Below are 15493 nucleotides of genomic sequence, written 5' to 3' on the forward strand. Positions count from 1 at the left end.
CAACATCTTTCCCCGGCCCAGTTACCTCTCCCTCCTACCAACACCAACAACACCTACAACAACAACACACCACACCACACCACACCACACCACAACCCTCCACGAACACAAACACAGACACCCAGGAACCAAAAATGCCTCCCTCAAAACCTAAACCCACCGGCTTCACCCTCCAAAAAGCCTACCTAACAACCTACAACACAACCTCCCTCCTCCTCTGGGCCACCTGCACCCTCCAAACCCTCTCCCTCTTCGCCCAAAACCACTCAATCCCCCAAATCTTCAACAATGTCTACCCGCTCCTCAAAATAACCCAATCCTTGGCGCTTCTCGAAATCCTCCACAGTATCCTGGGTCTTGTTCGCGCCCCGGTTTTCACGACGGTCATGCAGGTTGCGAGTCGCATTTTGTTGGTTTGGGGGATTATGTTCCCTTTCCAGGGTCAGATCGTGGGGGATACGGGGAGTGGGAGTGAGGTAAAGGTTGGCGATTGGGCGTTCTTGGGGTGTATGGCTGCTTGGGGGGTGACGGAAGTGATTCGGTATGGGTTTTTTGCGTTGCAGGTTTCTGGGGTTGGTGTGCCGGGGGTTTGGGCTTGGTTGAGGTATGTATTCTTTTTTTTTCGTTTTCTTTGGAGGGAAGGGGGTTCTTGTTGTTTGGGGGTTAGGTTGGGGATGAGGCTAATGTGGTTGGTATGGCAGGTATAACACGTTCTATGTGCTGTATCCTCTTGGGATTAGCAGTGAGTGTATTATGGTGTTTAAGGCGTTGGAACCCGCCGCGGATGTGAGTCCGTTGTTTAAGTGGTTTTTGGTCGTCGTGTTGGGGGTTTATGTCCCTGGTGAGTTTTCTTTTTCTTCTTTCTTAGGGGATGGGGTGTGGGATGTGGGATGCTAATGGTTGGGTTTAGGGTCGTATATTCTGTATACGCATATGATTGCGCAGAGGCGTAAGGCGTTGAAGAAGAAATAGGGGTGTGTTGGCTGGTCTATGTACATCGTGGTGGATATGCGATAGATGGGTAGATGGTGGTGGTAGATGGTGATATGAAAGTAGATTACAAGTAGCATGTACAACTATAACTCCTTCATGATATCTCGCACCGCTTTGGCGGCAAACCGCTTCCGCTCCGTCTCTGGTAACTCGTCGCTCATATCTAGTCATGTCATGTTAGCAAGTTCCACAACATCACGGGGAGAAGAACTACCCTTGATCGCTCGCATCCGGAGCAGCAATGCCTCAACGGCATCCACCCGCAGCTCCTCATCCTCCTCATCCCCGTCATCGAATCCATCACCTCCCCCTCGCTCAATGGCCATCCGCAACCCGACCATTTCCCGCTGAAGCTCATCCACCTCCAACCCGAACCCGGTCTCCGTCTCATCATCCAGCCCCAGCAGCTCTCGTTCCAGCTCATCATCAAACCCATCATCCAGTAACCCTGGCTCCCCATCCTCCGTCGCAGCCCAATCGTGCGTCTCCAACACCTCTTTAATCCGGCGCATACCCTGTAATTCTACTATAATCAGCATCATCACCATTACCACCCCAAACAACCCTAGGATATAAGTTAAAACATACCACCATACCGATTCCTCCCCTCATCTTCCCCCTTCCCACTACCATCCCACCTCACAACCTCCATCCCCATCAACCCCATCTCACAAACCTGATCCTCCCACCACCCCACAGAAAACGGCTCATCGATTTCCAACTCTTCCATCCCCTCCTCTTCCTCCCCCTTTCCATTTCCGTTCGCAGAAGACCCCCCAGCCTCCTCACCAACCAAAACAACCAACCCCGGCACCTCCCCCAACCCTCTCTCCTCCTCGATCAAAGCCCTCACATCCCCAACAGCCTGCACAAAGTCCTTAAGACTGCGCACCTCAGGACGGTCTTCCACATCCACATCCACGCCCTCATTTGCCCCAAGAGAAGGGTTATATACCGGGTTCTTCAAGCAAATCATCACAGCCCCAATAGCGTCCCGAACGACCTGGGCTTCCGGGGACGAGAATTCGGTTTTCCATTGGGAGGGGGAGATTGTGGTTCCCTCGCTGGTGGTGGGCGTGGGTGAGGTAGTAGAGGCGAGAGGGATCTCGTCGACCCAGATTGGGATGTCGGCGCTGTAGTATTTGTTGCTGAGGTGGAGAGGGGGGTGGGTTGTGTAGCCGGCGAAGGTTGTGGTTGTTGTTGTGGTGTTTATGGATGGGACGAGGGTTTCGGAGGAGGAGAGAGGAGGGGTCGGGGTGGTGGTTGTTGGAGGCGTGGTGACTGGGGTGCCTGTTAAGGTGTGGAGGAGGGGAGGGATGATGGTTTGTGAGTGGGTGGTTGGAGTGAGGATGAGGAGGCGGCGGGGGTTGGGGATTGGTTTGGATGTGGTTGGTGGTGGTGGTGAGGGTGGTGAAGGTGGCATTCTGTTTGGTGTCGCGGGTGTGACTTGAGGTCGAGTTCGAGGGTGGGTTGAGTTGTTGAGATGGAGGAGGTGGTGGTGGTGGTGAGAAGTTTACGATATGGAGAAATGGTGGTTGGGTGCGGGGACGGCGGAGAGCTCGGAGGAGCTGTCCTGAGCGGCGATTTGTGGCGCGCTGGTCAGCTCTTTCGAAGTACCCTTCTTCTAGAGAAGGATTTCGTATAAGCTGAAGCTTAATTGTGTTGATCAATTTGATTTGTGCACCCATATTCTAGCCACCTTAAGCTGTCGTTAAGCACTCTACCACCCGTCCTCCATGATATATCACCACCGGACCATTTACAACCAGCACTACAATTACCCATCCATTCAAAACCATCCTATTGAGACCGACAACCATAGACACAAGGATAAGATCGAAAGTACAAAGGAAAACGAAAGCAAAACGCCGCCAAAGCATCATCCATTTATGCCCACTAACCCCGTCTCTGTCCCCTCGCCCTCTGCACCGTAGCCTTACCACGAGCAAGACCAACACCGCGACCACGCTGGCCCCTTGAGCGGAACATGGGAGCGTTTCTACACACGTTAGAAAACCCTATATCCTCGCCATAAAATAGAAAGAGGAACCAACCTAAGCATATCCGGCACAATGAAAAACTTCACATGGCTTCCCCGAATGTACACCTGGTCGAGATGTGACACGCGACCGTCGCGCGCAGTGACCGTGATATCCTTCAGTTGGACGTTCATGTTATCCTCGGCTGGGGGAAGTTAGTTGAGTGTATGGGATGCGATGGGGAGGAGGGGGGGTGGGCGCACCCTCAAGGAGTTTTCCGCGGTAGACGACACCAGACGTGATCTCGAGGGTAACAACGTGGCCCTACACATGCTCATTAGCTTGATTCCTCCCGAGCAAGACATGCTAGATGTAGAGTAAGAACAGGAGGATCTAACCTGAGCCTCATTGAGGAGCTTGATCGGAATACCGATCGTGGAAGTCAATTTACCCATTGCGGAATGTGCGTGGAAAATCCAACTCGCGAGAGCGCAGAACCAGAAGACAGACAAGCGAAAAGAGGATAAGACAGTCCGAAGAAAACAAGTGAAGAATGGCCTCGATTTCGTTACCGCGGGATGCAACAAGACTTGACAGATCGAGGAAGTTGGACTGGCGCGTTCCGTCGGCGGAGAGTTTTGCGGCTCTGCGGCGGTGCGGACGGAGCCAAGCCTTCCTCTCTCTCCTCTCATCTCTGCTTTCCCTCCTTGATAATCAATCTGATACACTGGCCACGGCCCTCCAGATCGATTACGATCATGCATTAGATCTACGAGATCTATTCACTCTGAAACAACCCCATACACGACCGCCCCATACTATTCAAAGAAACAAAAGAGGCAGAAAATGCAGCCCCCCAACAGCAACCTCCGCGCCTTCAATCTGGCCGTGACAACCCTCCTCAAATCCCCCTCCCAATTCCTCCCCCACCTCACCATTCCAACCATCACCCATCTGCCCGAGAATCTAGGCCCGGCTATTCACCCCAATGTCAGCGAAAAGAAGCCCCCCACGATCCGCGCTCTCGTCCTCGACAAAGACAACACCCTCTGCCATCCTAAAACAACCGCCTTCCCGTCGGAGATCCTAGCAAAGCTCACGGCGCTACGCACATCCGCAACGTCGCCCTTCAACAAGGAGAATTCGATCTTGATTGTTTCCAACCGGGCAGGCAGTCACCCGCGGTATGACGAGGAGGTGCGCGAGTTGGAGGAGACATTGGGGGAGCTGAAGATCCCCGTGTTCAGGCTACCTGAAGGCAGTGAGAAAAAACCATTTTGTGGAAATGAGGTGCTGGAGTGGTTCCGCGAGCGAGGAGTGGTTACTAGGCCGGATGAGATTGCCGTGGTGGGGGATCGGTTAGGGACCGATGTCTTAATGGCCGTGGCCATGGGGTCGTGGAGTGTTTGGTGTCGGGATGGTGTGACCGAGGGGGGTCGCGAAATGAACCTCCTCGAGAAGATGGAGGCCTGGGTTGAAAAGTATCTCCGCGAGTCGCGGGGATTGAGGGCGCCGCCACCCAAGGGGTGGGAGAGTCAGTAATTGATGTCACTTTTGATACCCTGTATTATATGTTAAATAGACTTGATGATATACACGTCCTACGAGACTACAGGAACTGTTCATGATTCAGGTTGGACCTGAGAATGTCTTCACATCAGCTGTGCCCGGGTGGAGATTGTTTCAGCTCCGCCACAATAGGCACCAATAGAACAAACTGCTACATGCATCACTAGATATGCAGACACCTCAGATAAATAACCATCACAAAGGGAATAGCAAACAATCCTAACCCGCCAACCCAGAAGAATCCAAGAAATAAACCGAATGTCGCCATCTGAGTCTGACTTCTGGCATAACCACGTAAACCCTGACCAGGTATAAACAAAATGAAAAAAAGAAAATGGTCAGGGCAGGAGAAGAAAAGAAATCCCAGCTAGCCTGCTGGGGAAAGTGAAATGCGATGAACGCTCAGGACCAGCCCCGTATAGAAGGTTATTAATACAGAAGACGCTGAACATAATCAAGAAAGGATACATCCTCATCATCAGTTGCCAGACAGGAGGCCTGGATTTCATCAGCCCGATGAAGCGTGTTCGACAGCAAGCCATGGAGCCGGAAACATCGATAACGAGGACCTAACGGTCTTCATCAATGTGCGTTCTGCCAACATAGAGCAATTGTGGATTTAATGACGATGATGAACGTCACTGACTCTATCCATGTGAACCTCAGCAACCGGGTGCCAAAGAGTTGGGGTCGACATTCTCCAGGGTCAGGCTTTGAAAGTCGCCATGGACACCTGGAGAGGTATGACCTGACATGGTCTGCATGGGCAGATCGAACGTGTTGCTCTCAAGGCCCATCGAGGTTGGAACGGCAAAGCTCAGGTTATGCTTGGGATAGATCCCATTCATGGACATGCTGTCATCCGTGTATGTGGGCTGATGCTCATTGCCCAGACTGTACATGTCTTGGGGGGTGTGCGAGATGTTTGACAACGGGGGAGAATGGTTTGCAATCATAGGATCGGCATGACTGACGTTAGAATAAGAAGCTGCTTGAGGCGCCACGGTGGAATCAACCGCGGGCGAGACGAAGGGAAGATTGAAAGGGGTACCCATGTTGGTAGCAACAGGGGTCGAGTCACCACCAGCGCCGGTGCTGAAGAGCCCGGGACTGGCAAAGTCAGATGGGGAGGCAGTTGTAGTCGCCGACATGGGGTGTGTCCGCGGGTCGAACCCATAGGCGGCAGAGGTATCTATCCGGAGATTCACAGCTAAGGGGTGAGTTGACTGAGGTACTGGAGCAAAGATACCGGTATCCGAGTGATTGAATTGAGCAGGGGTCTGTGGCATATTGTAGTGGGCAAGAGGAGCCTGCATGGCAGAGAAGTCCACAGCTACCGGAACTGAACGACTTCTCTGACGCTTGTGTCCGCGCATGGCGTGGATGTTCAGATGAGGATGACTCTCTGGCAGCACGCTCAGGAAAGTTGGAGCGAATTGATTCGGCTGGGAAGCAGGGCGTTGGATGAAGGGAGGCGACATGGGCGGATTCATGGCAAAGTTGTTGTAGGCAAGACGGTTCTGGAAAGACTCCAGTGACACGAGCTTAGCCAGTTGCACGCTGAGAACCTTGGGATGTCCCCCGAGATGGTGGACCATGATCTGGCTGGCTTGCTGATCCTCCGTAAAGTCGCCACACTGGTAAAACCCGCCCGAGTTGGACGAGTCCATGTAAAACAACGGAGGCCGGTTCAATTCGACGACAAGGCCGCCGGGTCGCGGAGGAGCGCCGTTGGGCTGAGGAGTCTGATCACCCGACTCCAGAGTGATATTCTTGATGTAGGCAAACGGGTATTCGATCTTGTATCCAGCAGAATCGTTGTTGATGTAATAGGTCATGCAGGCCTTCTCCGGGGAGTAGAACACCACCAGATCCATAGCGTTCTGTCCGATGCGTCGCCAGCTACCGATAGTCAAGGATCGACAAGTGAAGTGGTGGATAACTGAATGGTCAGCCATTGATACATCAAAAAGGGGCAACCGAACATACCAACTTTGCCAGAAGGAGCCGACTCATGGGGATAAGCACCATTGGTTCCATACCCGCCTGTGCGGCCAAAGGGGTCTCTTGCACCAGGCTTGCTGGGGTCGAACTGCATAGCCAAGTATTGGCGCATTGACTCAGGGATGGAGTCGCAGCCTTCACCCGTTTCGATGCTCTTCTTGGCGAGCATCTTGATCTTTGCGCGTCTGGCATACAGTCAGCGGTGTTGATAAATGGTATGGAGTCACCAACCTGTTCTGGAACCAGATCTGGACAGACCGTTCAGTCATGTTGATCTCTTGGGCGATTCTTTCGCGCGTGGCTGCCGTGGGAGTAGGGTTTTTGTTGAATTCCACCTCGAGAGTAACTAGTTGATCTTGGGTCGCCCGCTGCCGCTTGTTGTTCTTCTGCTGCTGGGTCAGAGTGCTCTTCCGCTGAGGTCGACGAGCTGAAGCAGAGGGAGCCGCGGAGTTGGACATGGCCGGAGACGGGCTTGAAGTAGTGGACGAAGACGAAGTCATGGTAGGAGCGTTTGTGATAGAAGAGTTCGACGTGGTCAAGGGGTCAGGGGTGTCTCTCGAAGACATGTTTGCAGGGATTGAGTTGAATGGTACTGGATAGAAAAGAGATACGACCAAGTTCGGGGAGGAGGGAGATGTCCCGGTTGAAAAGGGAGCAGATTGGTGACGATCCGGTCGACAGTCAAAGAGGAGGGGTGTCCGGTCCTCTAAAGCAGCGTCAAGCGCCAGAGAATACGGATGATATCAAAAGAATGGAAGCGCTTGGGCTGGATCTGGTTGAGTGCCGAGAGTCCAGACAACAAAGCGCAGGCGGAGATGAGCGCGTCGCAGAAGCGTCGGATAGGAGGGTAGTCAAAATGTTGGTAGAATATAAACAGCTGGCCTAGGCAGCTTGGGGGGAGTAAACAGGATCCTTTATCTTCGCAACCGTGATAGGGCTGTCTGTATGTGTTGATAGATAAATATTGGCACCGGTTCGGGACAATGGTTCAATGACGAAGGGGCCGAGTTGGATCACCGTCCTGAAGTAAGCGGAAGACACAGAGAGATTGGATTGGATCGTGAAAGAGTGAAACGATCGACTGAAGCGAGCGAATGTAGTTGAAAAGAAAGAATGGAAGGGGGGTTGGAAAACAAAAAAGAGTGAATGGGGGGGGGAAGGAAAGAAAGATAGGAAGATGGTCGGTGAGAGGGGAGGAAAGGGAAGAAGAAGGGAAAGGAAGAAGAGAAGACAAACGGGTGGAGGAGGCAGAGGAGAAAGCGAGCGAGCGCGACGGTCAGGAGATGGATGGGGGAGCCCCAATGCGGTTAGCGGGTCAGTAGTTGGCGCTGGACTGTTTTGGCACCGGCTGTTCCTGACTTTCTCCGTGGGGCTGGCCGCTCTCGTTTTTTTCCCTTTTCGATTTTCAATGGTCGGGTTCTCCTGGTATTTTTGGAGATACTACTAGATACTAGGTCCTAGGGACTCTTTCAGGAGAACATCATCCATCTCTTCCAGGAAAGACAAAGCAGAATTACCACGATAATATATCACATCGCGCCAAGGTTGATCCATATCATCCCCTGGTACGGAGTACCGACTGCTCCAATTTCACGGAGGGTTAAAACACCAGGGTTGTTACAGAATTTCACATGGCTTGAAGCAGGACCAGGATGTTACAAGCCCACCGCCCTCCACCCACCGCCTTGTTTTAGCCCCTGCATCCAGTCGCTGCGCTGCACCTGCTGCCCGATGCTGTTTGGGATCCCAGCCCTCCAATCAGCAGCCCCCTCCAAGCCTTTTCTGCATGGATGTCGGCCTTGACGACTGCAACTTCAGGATGCTTTAGGTTATCCTCGTACTTTTCCCAGTCACTCGCGTCGCGCAGGCAGAACATAGTACCTAGCACGGGAAATCCGACCCGTGTGCCTACGCAAGGCAACGACTACCCAGCAGAAGCAGGGCACATCCCATACCCATAAATAGTTGACATGATCTCCGTCCCAGTCGCCTCTCATTGTACATACAACATACAGAAATTGGGGTTCTTACTACTTCCATCGTGCAGCCGAATCCACCGAGGGATCGGACTACGACACGACAGGGGCAGCCACCCAGGCACAACGTGACCTGGACCGTTCCAAAGCCCGGACGGGATCGCATAAGCGCCCGACGATTGACAAGCTACAAAAAGGGTTTCAGATGGTGGAGTGACCTCATAATTTCGCCGAATCAGGTCCGGGGAGCGAGGCGAAGGAGAAACCAAGAAAAAAAAAAAAGAAAAAGAAAGAGGCGAAGCCGAGAACCCCCAGAAGCGACCTGCTAGATACTCGACCCGGTTCCTGAATCGAACCACAGGGCAGGATCGTGGTTCCATCACCAGCCGCAGGATCGGACGGGGAAGAGGGCCAACCTGACTAACTATTACTTTACCTATAACAGCTCCATGGGTTGAACCATGGGCAGAACCATGGACGGTGAACCACAGAATTCAGGAGGCCTTGGATCGGTAGCTGGTACAGTTGGAAAGTCAATTCGGGTCTGTCCGGCCTCCGTCCACAGAACAGGATCAGAAGCCATACCGCTTCCAGCAGGTCAGTCAGTTACTGACCTCATTTTGCCTTTCTACCAGTCGCCTGAGTGGCCTCCCACTCTTGCGCTTTTTCAGGTACCCTCGCACATCCTGGAGTTTCTATTAATATGCCATTTCCTCCGTACTCCGTACTTCCCCTCGCTTTCCCCCATTTCCGTCCGCGACCGCAACTCACTGACCTGAAGGGCACTCCGCCCGAGCCGGCCACAGCCATGGTGCCTGGTGATTTGATCCAGGTACCCGCCCCTCTCGCCATCACGCCGGCCCTGATTGGGCGGTGGCGCATGACAGCGCTAGGGGGTGGAGAAGCGTTAGGTCGTTCGGCACTCGTGCTGACTTGTACAAACTACAGAGGGGTTAGTCGGGGCTAGTCTTCCATCTGGATTCCATCGCCGAATCTATTAATTTACAATTTAATTAATGCAAACCCATGAGCGGGTTACTATTTATACGGTAGGGCAGGCAATCTGGGGATATCGAAAGTGTGGGCAGCGGGCAGTGGGCACTGGGCAGAGGGATAATGATGTATCTCTCCTGCCACCTCGGATCGTCTGGATGCAGGCACGCAGCGGACTTCTTTCGTACCTGCACCTGCGCCGGCCTCCTAATGAAGGTGCCTGGGTACCTGACTTCCAGTTGTGTAACCCTGTCTATTATGCTAGCCTAAAAGGGAAAGGCCCAGGACAGACCCGCAGATGATCCGTGCACCTGATGCTTGCCATTGGCCCAGCCCGGCTCAGCCACAGCAGTGATAGGCCGAATGGCGATGGAGTGCCGTTTTCCGACCGTCCGAGTCGAGACTTGCCGCCGACGCTAAACAAGCATCCAGGGCCAAGCACGCCCGGCACCGCTGATAGGGGTTGACTATCTGCATGGCTGGCCTGCTGCAGCATCAGATACCTACATTTCCGACTCATCACCACCCTGGCTTTTCACCATCGTATTCTGAGCTCTCCATCGAACTCTATCATGCTACCAAAACCTGGCCCGGAGTCCATACCACCCACCCTGACTAGACTTTCCTCCGGTGACGGAGTCCTAGTCCGTAACACAGTCAGACTACCGAGGATTCCGTAGTCCGTACACGATCTCCGACTAGATCTGCCCCATTTAGTTTCCAATAGTGCCTGCGGCCATGATTATTGGCATCTACCGGTCTCTTCGGATCCGGCGCCGTGAATGAATCCCTCCCGAGTTCCCCTAGTGTTGCCTAGAGCACGGAGCAAGTGTGTGTGTGGGTTTTCCATGCTGTCTCGGGGGACTATTCCTCTCTTCCCTACTGAGCAGGTACTCCCCGAGCCCCGCCAAACTTCACCTAACAGTAGTTCTTAGTTCGCAGTTTGCAGTTCGCACAGCAAACCAACCCTGTCTCCCATCTAAATTACATCCAGGAGGCTCAAGCGAGCCCCGTACGCACGGGCATTTCCACACATGCCTGTTCTCTTGGTACTGGTGGTTGGTCGGTTCGGCCCCTCCCTTCCTCCCTTCCTCCCTTCCTCCCTCCCTCCCTTTTCAACGGTCAGCCCGCATTCCTCTCCAGACTCCTATATGATGGGATCATCCTCTTATCATGTCAGCAATTACACCCCTGACATTACTTCCAATAGCTAAATCCGATCCGAAGAGGCCCCTGCCACGCGTCCTTTGATTGGCGCGGATATTTTTCCACCCTGGTATGTCCGCCTCGCAATTTAAGGTGATGAGTCAGGTAGGTATAGGGTAGATCGTTGGGGGGGATCCTGTGACAGCGGAGGAATGTTGAGCTTAGATAGATCCGCCCATAGGTAGATACTATATAGGTATCTATTGTTTACCTATAACCCATTCTTGACATGGATGTGGCATGACGTACACTCTCCTCCGGAAGTATTGTCCTTTTTTTCTTTTCCCTTCTTTTTTCCATATCTCTATAGGTCTAATCTCTTCTGGCATGGACATGTATATCTACATGGCACTTCAATCCCATAATATATGAAAGATAAACAAAGAGGGGGATCTAGGAATGTTAGCTTGTGAAATACTACTCATTTGCTTCAGATATATTCACTCCCAGGAAGCAAAATATGTATGGTACCTTGATGGAGGGCGGCTTGATACTAAGTAGTAGTTGGTTGGTTAGTTACGGGGATACTGGATCGGCATTTCTTGTACGTTTTCTTGGTTACCATACCATCTAGGAAACGCTGGTAACTGACATAACTTAAATAATTACTTTTTGTGATTAACAGTTGTTTCGGATACCCGTCAGTCAGTCGTGATTGAAATACTCGTCAGGGGGCTTTTTTTTCTTTGTTATTCCGGGTTTGTTGACAAGGGGAGGGATACTTGAAGAAACAAGCAATCTTCATTATTTAAGGGGTCGGGTAGCTACTCGTGTTTGGATCTTGATCTTGTGTAGATAGATGGATCGTGTGGGATGGATGATATGCGTACTGGTTGGAGGAATTGTTGTTGTAGGGGGAGGGGGGGGGAATGGGGTTGTGGGTTTGGGTTTGGGTTGTATTTTTCTCACCTGGTATGAGTGAGGTAGATATTTCTAGGTAATAGCATGTGATAGACGAATGAAGTTTGGTGTTATATAGTAGCGAGTCTATGGATTACTTGACCTTGACTCCTCTATACATAGACATGATACATGTACTGATATCTTACTGATACACCAACTCACCAAGGAACAAGAACCCAACTATCGTAAACTCATAACATTATCAAACCCAAGAAATCTCTACATCCCTATGTTAAACAATTCCTATAATTTACAAAACCCATCTTGTAACTCGTACAAGATTCACCACCACCACCACCCCGGCCCTCGCCCAGGGAGTTATCTACCTATATACTATGTTCCTCTTGTTCCCCCCCAAAGATTGAACTCCAATAATCCGCCGTCTTCGAACAAATATCCGTCCTCCCCTTCCAACTCAAACTCTTCCCTTCCAACGCACACGCCGTCCACAGAATCTCCTTCCAGTACGCTTTTTCCGTTTTCTTGCCCCCAAACGCCTCGACTACATCTTCCGGCGCCGTCCAAGCCCGCGTGTACCTTCCGCGCTCATCCACCACAGGCCCGTTCTCCGTGAACACCGTGGCCGGGTTAAACTTGGGGAAGTTGACGTGGACGAAGAATGGCTGTGATGGGGGTACGGTTGCGCTCTTGATGCGCCATTCACCTTTCTTTGTGAGAATGTAGTCTTCGATCGGGTTATATTGGACCATGGTGGATCCGGCGAACCCGTCGGGAGTGCCTCGACCGACTGCTCGGATGGGCTCGCTGACTTGGTAGAAGGGTTCGTTGAGGGCGATTGCGGCGGCGATGAAGGTCTCCTTGTCGCCTTCGCCGGCGGCGCCTTGCGAGAGTAGTGGGTAGTAGTGGGTTGGGCCGTAGAAGTTGTAGTAGGCTGCTAGGAGGAGGGTGCGGGCATGGGTGCGTTTGGAGAGGAGGACTTCGCCGGATTCGGTGGATTGGCGGATTGTGGCGGGGTTGGGGAGTTGTTGTTGTTGGGGTCGTTGTTGGGTTTCTTGGGGTTGGTGGTGGTTGTTGTTGGTCTTGGGAGACGATTTCGTAGTAGAGAGGGGATGTGGTGGGACGCCAGAAGTCGGGCCAGGTGATGAGGCCCTTGGAGAGGAAGGGGTCGGAGGTGAAGAGAACTTCGGGGTCTTGGAGAGCGAATGCGTCTGCGTCGAGGAAGAGGATCTCCTCGAAGGAGGAGAACATCATCGCGAAGACTTTGTATTGGTATTTCTCGATGGCGGATTTGCTGTTGGGGATGGTGTCGAGGATCTCGGATAGGACGACGCATTGGGCGTTCAGGGAGGGGAGGACGATCTGGCAGACGTAGCCATCGTATTCTTCCCAATTGGCGAGGAAGACTTCCATTGGGAGGGTTGAGCCGCTCTGGCGAAGCATTCGGAGGGAGATGACCAGGACGGGGAGATAGGAGCCGCCGGCGGTTGAGACGAGACCGCGGGTGTGTGGCTGGTAGTGGAGTCTGGGTTGGGTTTGTTCGATGCTATCGATGAACTTGCTGTGCGCAAGTCTCATGTTTGATACGTCTTCTCTGGTCAGACGGAGGAGATCAGGTAGCGGGTCGGTGTTCGATGGGTCGAAGCCCACGGAGTCGGCATTTCGGACCCTCACTGGGGGATTGGAGTTGGGGTCTGAGGCCACCAAGAGAGGATGGAACTCTGTCCAGAATTGCTCATGGCTGGTGGAGGTGTTGGGGGTGTGCGATCGACAGGATGCGAATGTCCAGGTGAAGACGGCGACCAGGCCGAGGGTGATCAGGGCGGTTCGTCGCCGTTGTTGTGCTCGGAACGCAGCCATCTTGGGATATCAATGAGATGTCGTCGAAGGCATTTCTTGGTAGGAATTGATCAAGACTCGAAGAGGGATTCGCGCTGTTGGACTGGCGGGGTGGTGGTGGTGGTGGTGGTCCAGAGGGAATGAATGAATGATAAAGCTGGGCCGCGCAACGCGAAGGTGAACTGGGAACAGACAGTCCAGCAAGCCGCGGCTGAGCCAGGCCCATATAAGGAAAAACAGCGACTTGGAATCCAGGCGCTAAGCAGATTGGATGATTGGATGGCGAGGGGATATAAATTAGCAGAGTGGCACTAATGCACTCGAGGCCGCTCTCTAACCCAACCGGCGCTTAACGCAACGGACCGTCGCAAGCCAGTCGCCGGGTTGGCCGTGCCATGTTGATTGTCCCCATTGCTGATCGCTCTGGACCACCAATCGATGCAGCGCATGTTTTGCCAGGGGTGTATATTCCCATCTGGCGCGCGTAGATGGTGATGGGGAGTGGCCGGATGGCGACGGGGAAGCCAGCTATCTACCCCTCTTGGCCTCTCTCAGGCTCAACAGTCGAACCGTGCCACACGGTACAAGGCTGAATCAAGGTCCACGTCACCCAGATCAGGTCTAATTTGTGGATAACAACAGGTGCATGAACGCCTGCATTAGTTGCGGACAGACCAATATAGACCGGATAATGTTAGAAGCTGCCTGTGCTGGGCGGGCATGGGGGACACTGGAATGCCCCGAGCCTTTATACCCAGGCCCTCCCCATGTGCGCCACCAAGCCCTATCTCAGTGTTTGCTACGATCGACAGCCCACCGTGGACGCTCGCAATGTCCACCTATGGCTATGAGAACTGCGTGGCCGGGACATTCTACGGCTTCACCAAAACCGAGTTTAACCCCGGAGATACGTTCAGTCTCCAATGGGGGGCGATCGACGACGGGGCCACTCCACTCAACATCACCTTAGGGCGGGCGGGAGGATACATCATTGACGAGATTATTGGTGTGTCCACATCGTAGTCTGTTGGACTTCCCAACTGACACTTGAGATTTGACCTTTAGTTGGCGCCCAGTTTACCAAAACCAGCGCTCTCTACCAACTCGTCGTCGACGACACCGCAAACTGCACCCTGGAAGAATTCAGCTGGGCCATTCCCGATGACTTCAACACCACCGATCCACAGTACCAGATCGGACTGTTCAACGCATCCGTTCTGCTGGGTGCCGATGGGGTTCCTCTGTTTGGCTGGCAGGCCTGGAATCCCGACTTTTATGTCCGTCCAGTGAGTAGTACCACGACAACAGATGCAAGTAGCACGACCTCCACGGTCGCAGCCACTGCCACGGGCGGCAACACAACCACCACCACTTCTGCCACCTCCTTGTCGACTTTTTCCGCATCCCCGACCTCATCATCGGTCTCTGATGATTCTACATCAAACTCGGAAACTATCGGTATTGGTGTGGGAGTCGGCGTTGGCGTCGCGGCTTTAGCTGCCGTACTCTTGGGGGCATTCTATCTCAGACGTCGTCGTAAAAAGGCCCAAACCCCATCACAGGGCCTGGGAGGTGTTCGTCAACAATATATACAGGAATTGCCGGCTACAGAGAAGCGACCTCCCATGCACGAGCTGGCGGGGTAGAATATGAGGTTTAAAGGAGGATAGAGCTGTGGCGAAGGCTGGCAAAGGTTATACTTACGGAAATCTCATCCCGGTCGCTCTGCTAACGGAACTGGGCGCCACAGAAACGATGTACTTGAGAAGAAACCAGTCACATGATACATGATAAATGATACCCTGTCGTTGCGTTTTTCTTTGGGGTCTACAACCAACTGCATTCAGGAGTTGACGGGTTGTGGAGCTCAGCTTCTCACCAGGGCACGAGATGTCGAAACTGTACGATTAATGTATATGAATATCTACACACGTCAAGGTAGATGTATGGTGTATGAATTACACAATATGATGTAGTATGCTGTTATGGTTAAGATAAACTGTCAAATTCATAAAGTCCTTAACGCTTCCTCAATCGGTTCATCCATTGATACCAATATTCCATACCCAGGGC

At 52.7% G+C, this 15493-nt stretch overlaps 8 protein-coding genes across 8 annotated transcripts; 3 read left to right on the forward strand and 5 right to left on the reverse strand.

The window, feature by feature from the left end:
* Nucleotides 1-134: 134 nt before the first annotated feature.
* On the forward strand, nucleotides 135-1457 carry BO94DRAFT_596485 (protein tyrosine phosphatase-like domain-containing protein; the record flags this gene model as incomplete). Its single annotated transcript, XM_025616256.1, has 3 exons — nucleotides 135-604; nucleotides 702-841; nucleotides 911-1457. 3 exons carry the CDS (start codon nucleotides 135-137, stop codon nucleotides 970-972), a joined length of 672 nt encoding a protein of 223 aa, XP_025467430.1. The 3' UTR covers nucleotides 973-1457.
* Nucleotides 892-2541, reverse strand: BO94DRAFT_71589 (adaptin-binding domain-containing protein). Its single transcript, XM_025617619.1, has 3 exons — nucleotides 1582-2541; nucleotides 1208-1516; nucleotides 892-1156 (listed from the first exon to the last, which is right to left on the reverse strand). The coding sequence occupies exons 1-3, from the start codon at nucleotides 2414-2416 to the stop codon at nucleotides 1077-1079; spliced, it is 1224 nt and encodes a 407-aa protein (XP_025467431.1). The 5' UTR covers nucleotides 2417-2541; the 3' UTR covers nucleotides 892-1076.
* Nucleotides 2542-2889: 348 nt separating this feature from the next.
* On the reverse strand, nucleotides 2890-3427 carry BO94DRAFT_466274 (putative small nuclear ribonucleoprotein SmD3; the record flags this gene model as incomplete). The annotated part of the gene is made up of 4 exons (XM_025608154.1): nucleotides 2890-2992; nucleotides 3048-3177; nucleotides 3236-3296; nucleotides 3371-3427. 4 exons carry the CDS (start codon nucleotides 3425-3427, stop codon nucleotides 2890-2892), a joined length of 351 nt encoding a protein of 116 aa, XP_025467432.1.
* BO94DRAFT_71668 (phosphatidylglycerophosphatase) lies at nucleotides 3347-4858 on the forward strand. The gene has a single exon (XM_025617620.1). It carries the CDS (start codon nucleotides 3819-3821, stop codon nucleotides 4512-4514), a length of 696 nt encoding a protein of 231 aa, XP_025467433.1. The 5' UTR covers nucleotides 3347-3818; the 3' UTR covers nucleotides 4515-4858.
* On the reverse strand, nucleotides 4784-7269 carry BO94DRAFT_71672 (homeobox domain-containing protein). The gene is made up of 3 exons (XM_025617621.1): nucleotides 6777-7269; nucleotides 6531-6730; nucleotides 4784-6483 (listed from the first exon to the last, which is right to left on the reverse strand). The coding sequence occupies exons 1-3, from the start codon at nucleotides 7109-7111 to the stop codon at nucleotides 5204-5206; spliced, it is 1815 nt and encodes a 604-aa protein (XP_025467434.1). The 5' UTR covers nucleotides 7112-7269; the 3' UTR covers nucleotides 4784-5203.
* Nucleotides 7270-9018: 1749 nt separating this feature from the next.
* On the reverse strand, nucleotides 9019-9534 carry BO94DRAFT_71688 (uncharacterized protein). The gene has a single exon (XM_025617622.1). The coding sequence runs from the start codon at nucleotides 9401-9403 to the stop codon at nucleotides 9137-9139; it is 267 nt and encodes an 88-aa protein (XP_025467435.1). The 5' UTR covers nucleotides 9404-9534; the 3' UTR covers nucleotides 9019-9136.
* Nucleotides 9535-11800: 2266 nt separating this feature from the next.
* Nucleotides 11801-13631, reverse strand: BO94DRAFT_535336 (alpha-mannosyltransferase). The gene is made up of 2 exons (XM_025611758.1): nucleotides 12706-13631; nucleotides 11801-12635 (listed from the first exon to the last, which is right to left on the reverse strand). The coding sequence occupies exons 1-2, from the start codon at nucleotides 13439-13441 to the stop codon at nucleotides 11950-11952; spliced, it is 1422 nt and encodes a 473-aa protein (XP_025467436.1). The 5' UTR covers nucleotides 13442-13631; the 3' UTR covers nucleotides 11801-11949.
* Nucleotides 13632-13777: 146 nt separating this feature from the next.
* On the forward strand, nucleotides 13778-15255 carry BO94DRAFT_624406 (uncharacterized protein). The gene is made up of 3 exons (XM_025617215.1): nucleotides 13778-14426; nucleotides 14486-15113; nucleotides 15171-15255. Exons 1-2 carry the CDS (start codon nucleotides 14141-14143, stop codon nucleotides 15064-15066), a joined length of 867 nt encoding a protein of 288 aa, XP_025467437.1. The 5' UTR covers nucleotides 13778-14140; the 3' UTR covers nucleotides 15067-15113; nucleotides 15171-15255.
* Nucleotides 15256-15493: the final 238 nt, after the last annotated feature.

This window comes from Aspergillus sclerotioniger (genome assembly GCF_003184525.1).
Source record: "Aspergillus sclerotioniger CBS 115572 chromosome Unknown BO94scaffold_14, whole genome shotgun sequence".
Taxonomy (NCBI): domain Eukaryota; kingdom Fungi; phylum Ascomycota; class Eurotiomycetes; order Eurotiales; family Aspergillaceae; genus Aspergillus; species Aspergillus sclerotioniger.

Excerpts from the sequence above, each read along its gene's own strand:
- BO94DRAFT_71688 (XM_025617622.1), bottom strand. The coding sequence starts at position 9,403 with ATGCGCCACCGCCCAATCAGGGCCGGCGTGATGGCGAGAGGGGCGGGT.
- BO94DRAFT_71589 (XM_025617619.1), bottom strand. The coding sequence starts at position 2,416 with ATGCCACCTTCACCACCCTCACCACCACCACCAACCACATCCAAACCA. Across the intron at positions 1,517-1,581 it reads GGGGAGGAATCGGTATGGTG|AATTACAGGGTATGCGCCGG; the intron begins GTATGTTTTAAC and ends TGATTATAGTAG. Across the intron at positions 1,157-1,207 it reads CCGGATGCGAGCGATCAAGG|ATATGAGCGACGAGTTACCA; the intron begins GTAGTTCTTCTC and ends TGACATGACTAG.
- BO94DRAFT_535336 (XM_025611758.1), bottom strand. The coding sequence starts at position 13,441 with ATGGCTGCGTTCCGAGCACAACAACGGCGACGAACCGCCCTGATCACC. Across the intron at positions 12,636-12,705 it reads CACCTGGCCCGACTTCTGGC|AAACCCAACAACGACCCCAA; the intron begins GTCCCACCACAT and ends ACCAACCCCAAG.
- BO94DRAFT_624406 (XM_025617215.1), top strand. The coding sequence starts at position 14,141 with ATGGGGGACACTGGAATGCCCCGAGCCTTTATACCCAGGCCCTCCCCA. Across the intron at positions 14,427-14,485 it reads CATCATTGACGAGATTATTG|TTGGCGCCCAGTTTACCAAA; the intron begins GTGTGTCCACAT and ends TTTGACCTTTAG.
- BO94DRAFT_71672 (XM_025617621.1), bottom strand. The coding sequence starts at position 7,111 with ATGTCTTCGAGAGACACCCCTGACCCCTTGACCACGTCGAACTCTTCT. Across the intron at positions 6,731-6,776 it reads CAGATCTGGTTCCAGAACAG|ACGCGCAAAGATCAAGATGC; the intron begins GTTGGTGACTCC and ends ACTGTATGCCAG. Across the intron at positions 6,484-6,530 it reads GGCTCCTTCTGGCAAAGTTG|TTATCCACCACTTCACTTGT; the intron begins GTATGTTCGGTT and ends CTGACCATTCAG.
- BO94DRAFT_71668 (XM_025617620.1), top strand. The coding sequence starts at position 3,819 with ATGCAGCCCCCCAACAGCAACCTCCGCGCCTTCAATCTGGCCGTGACA.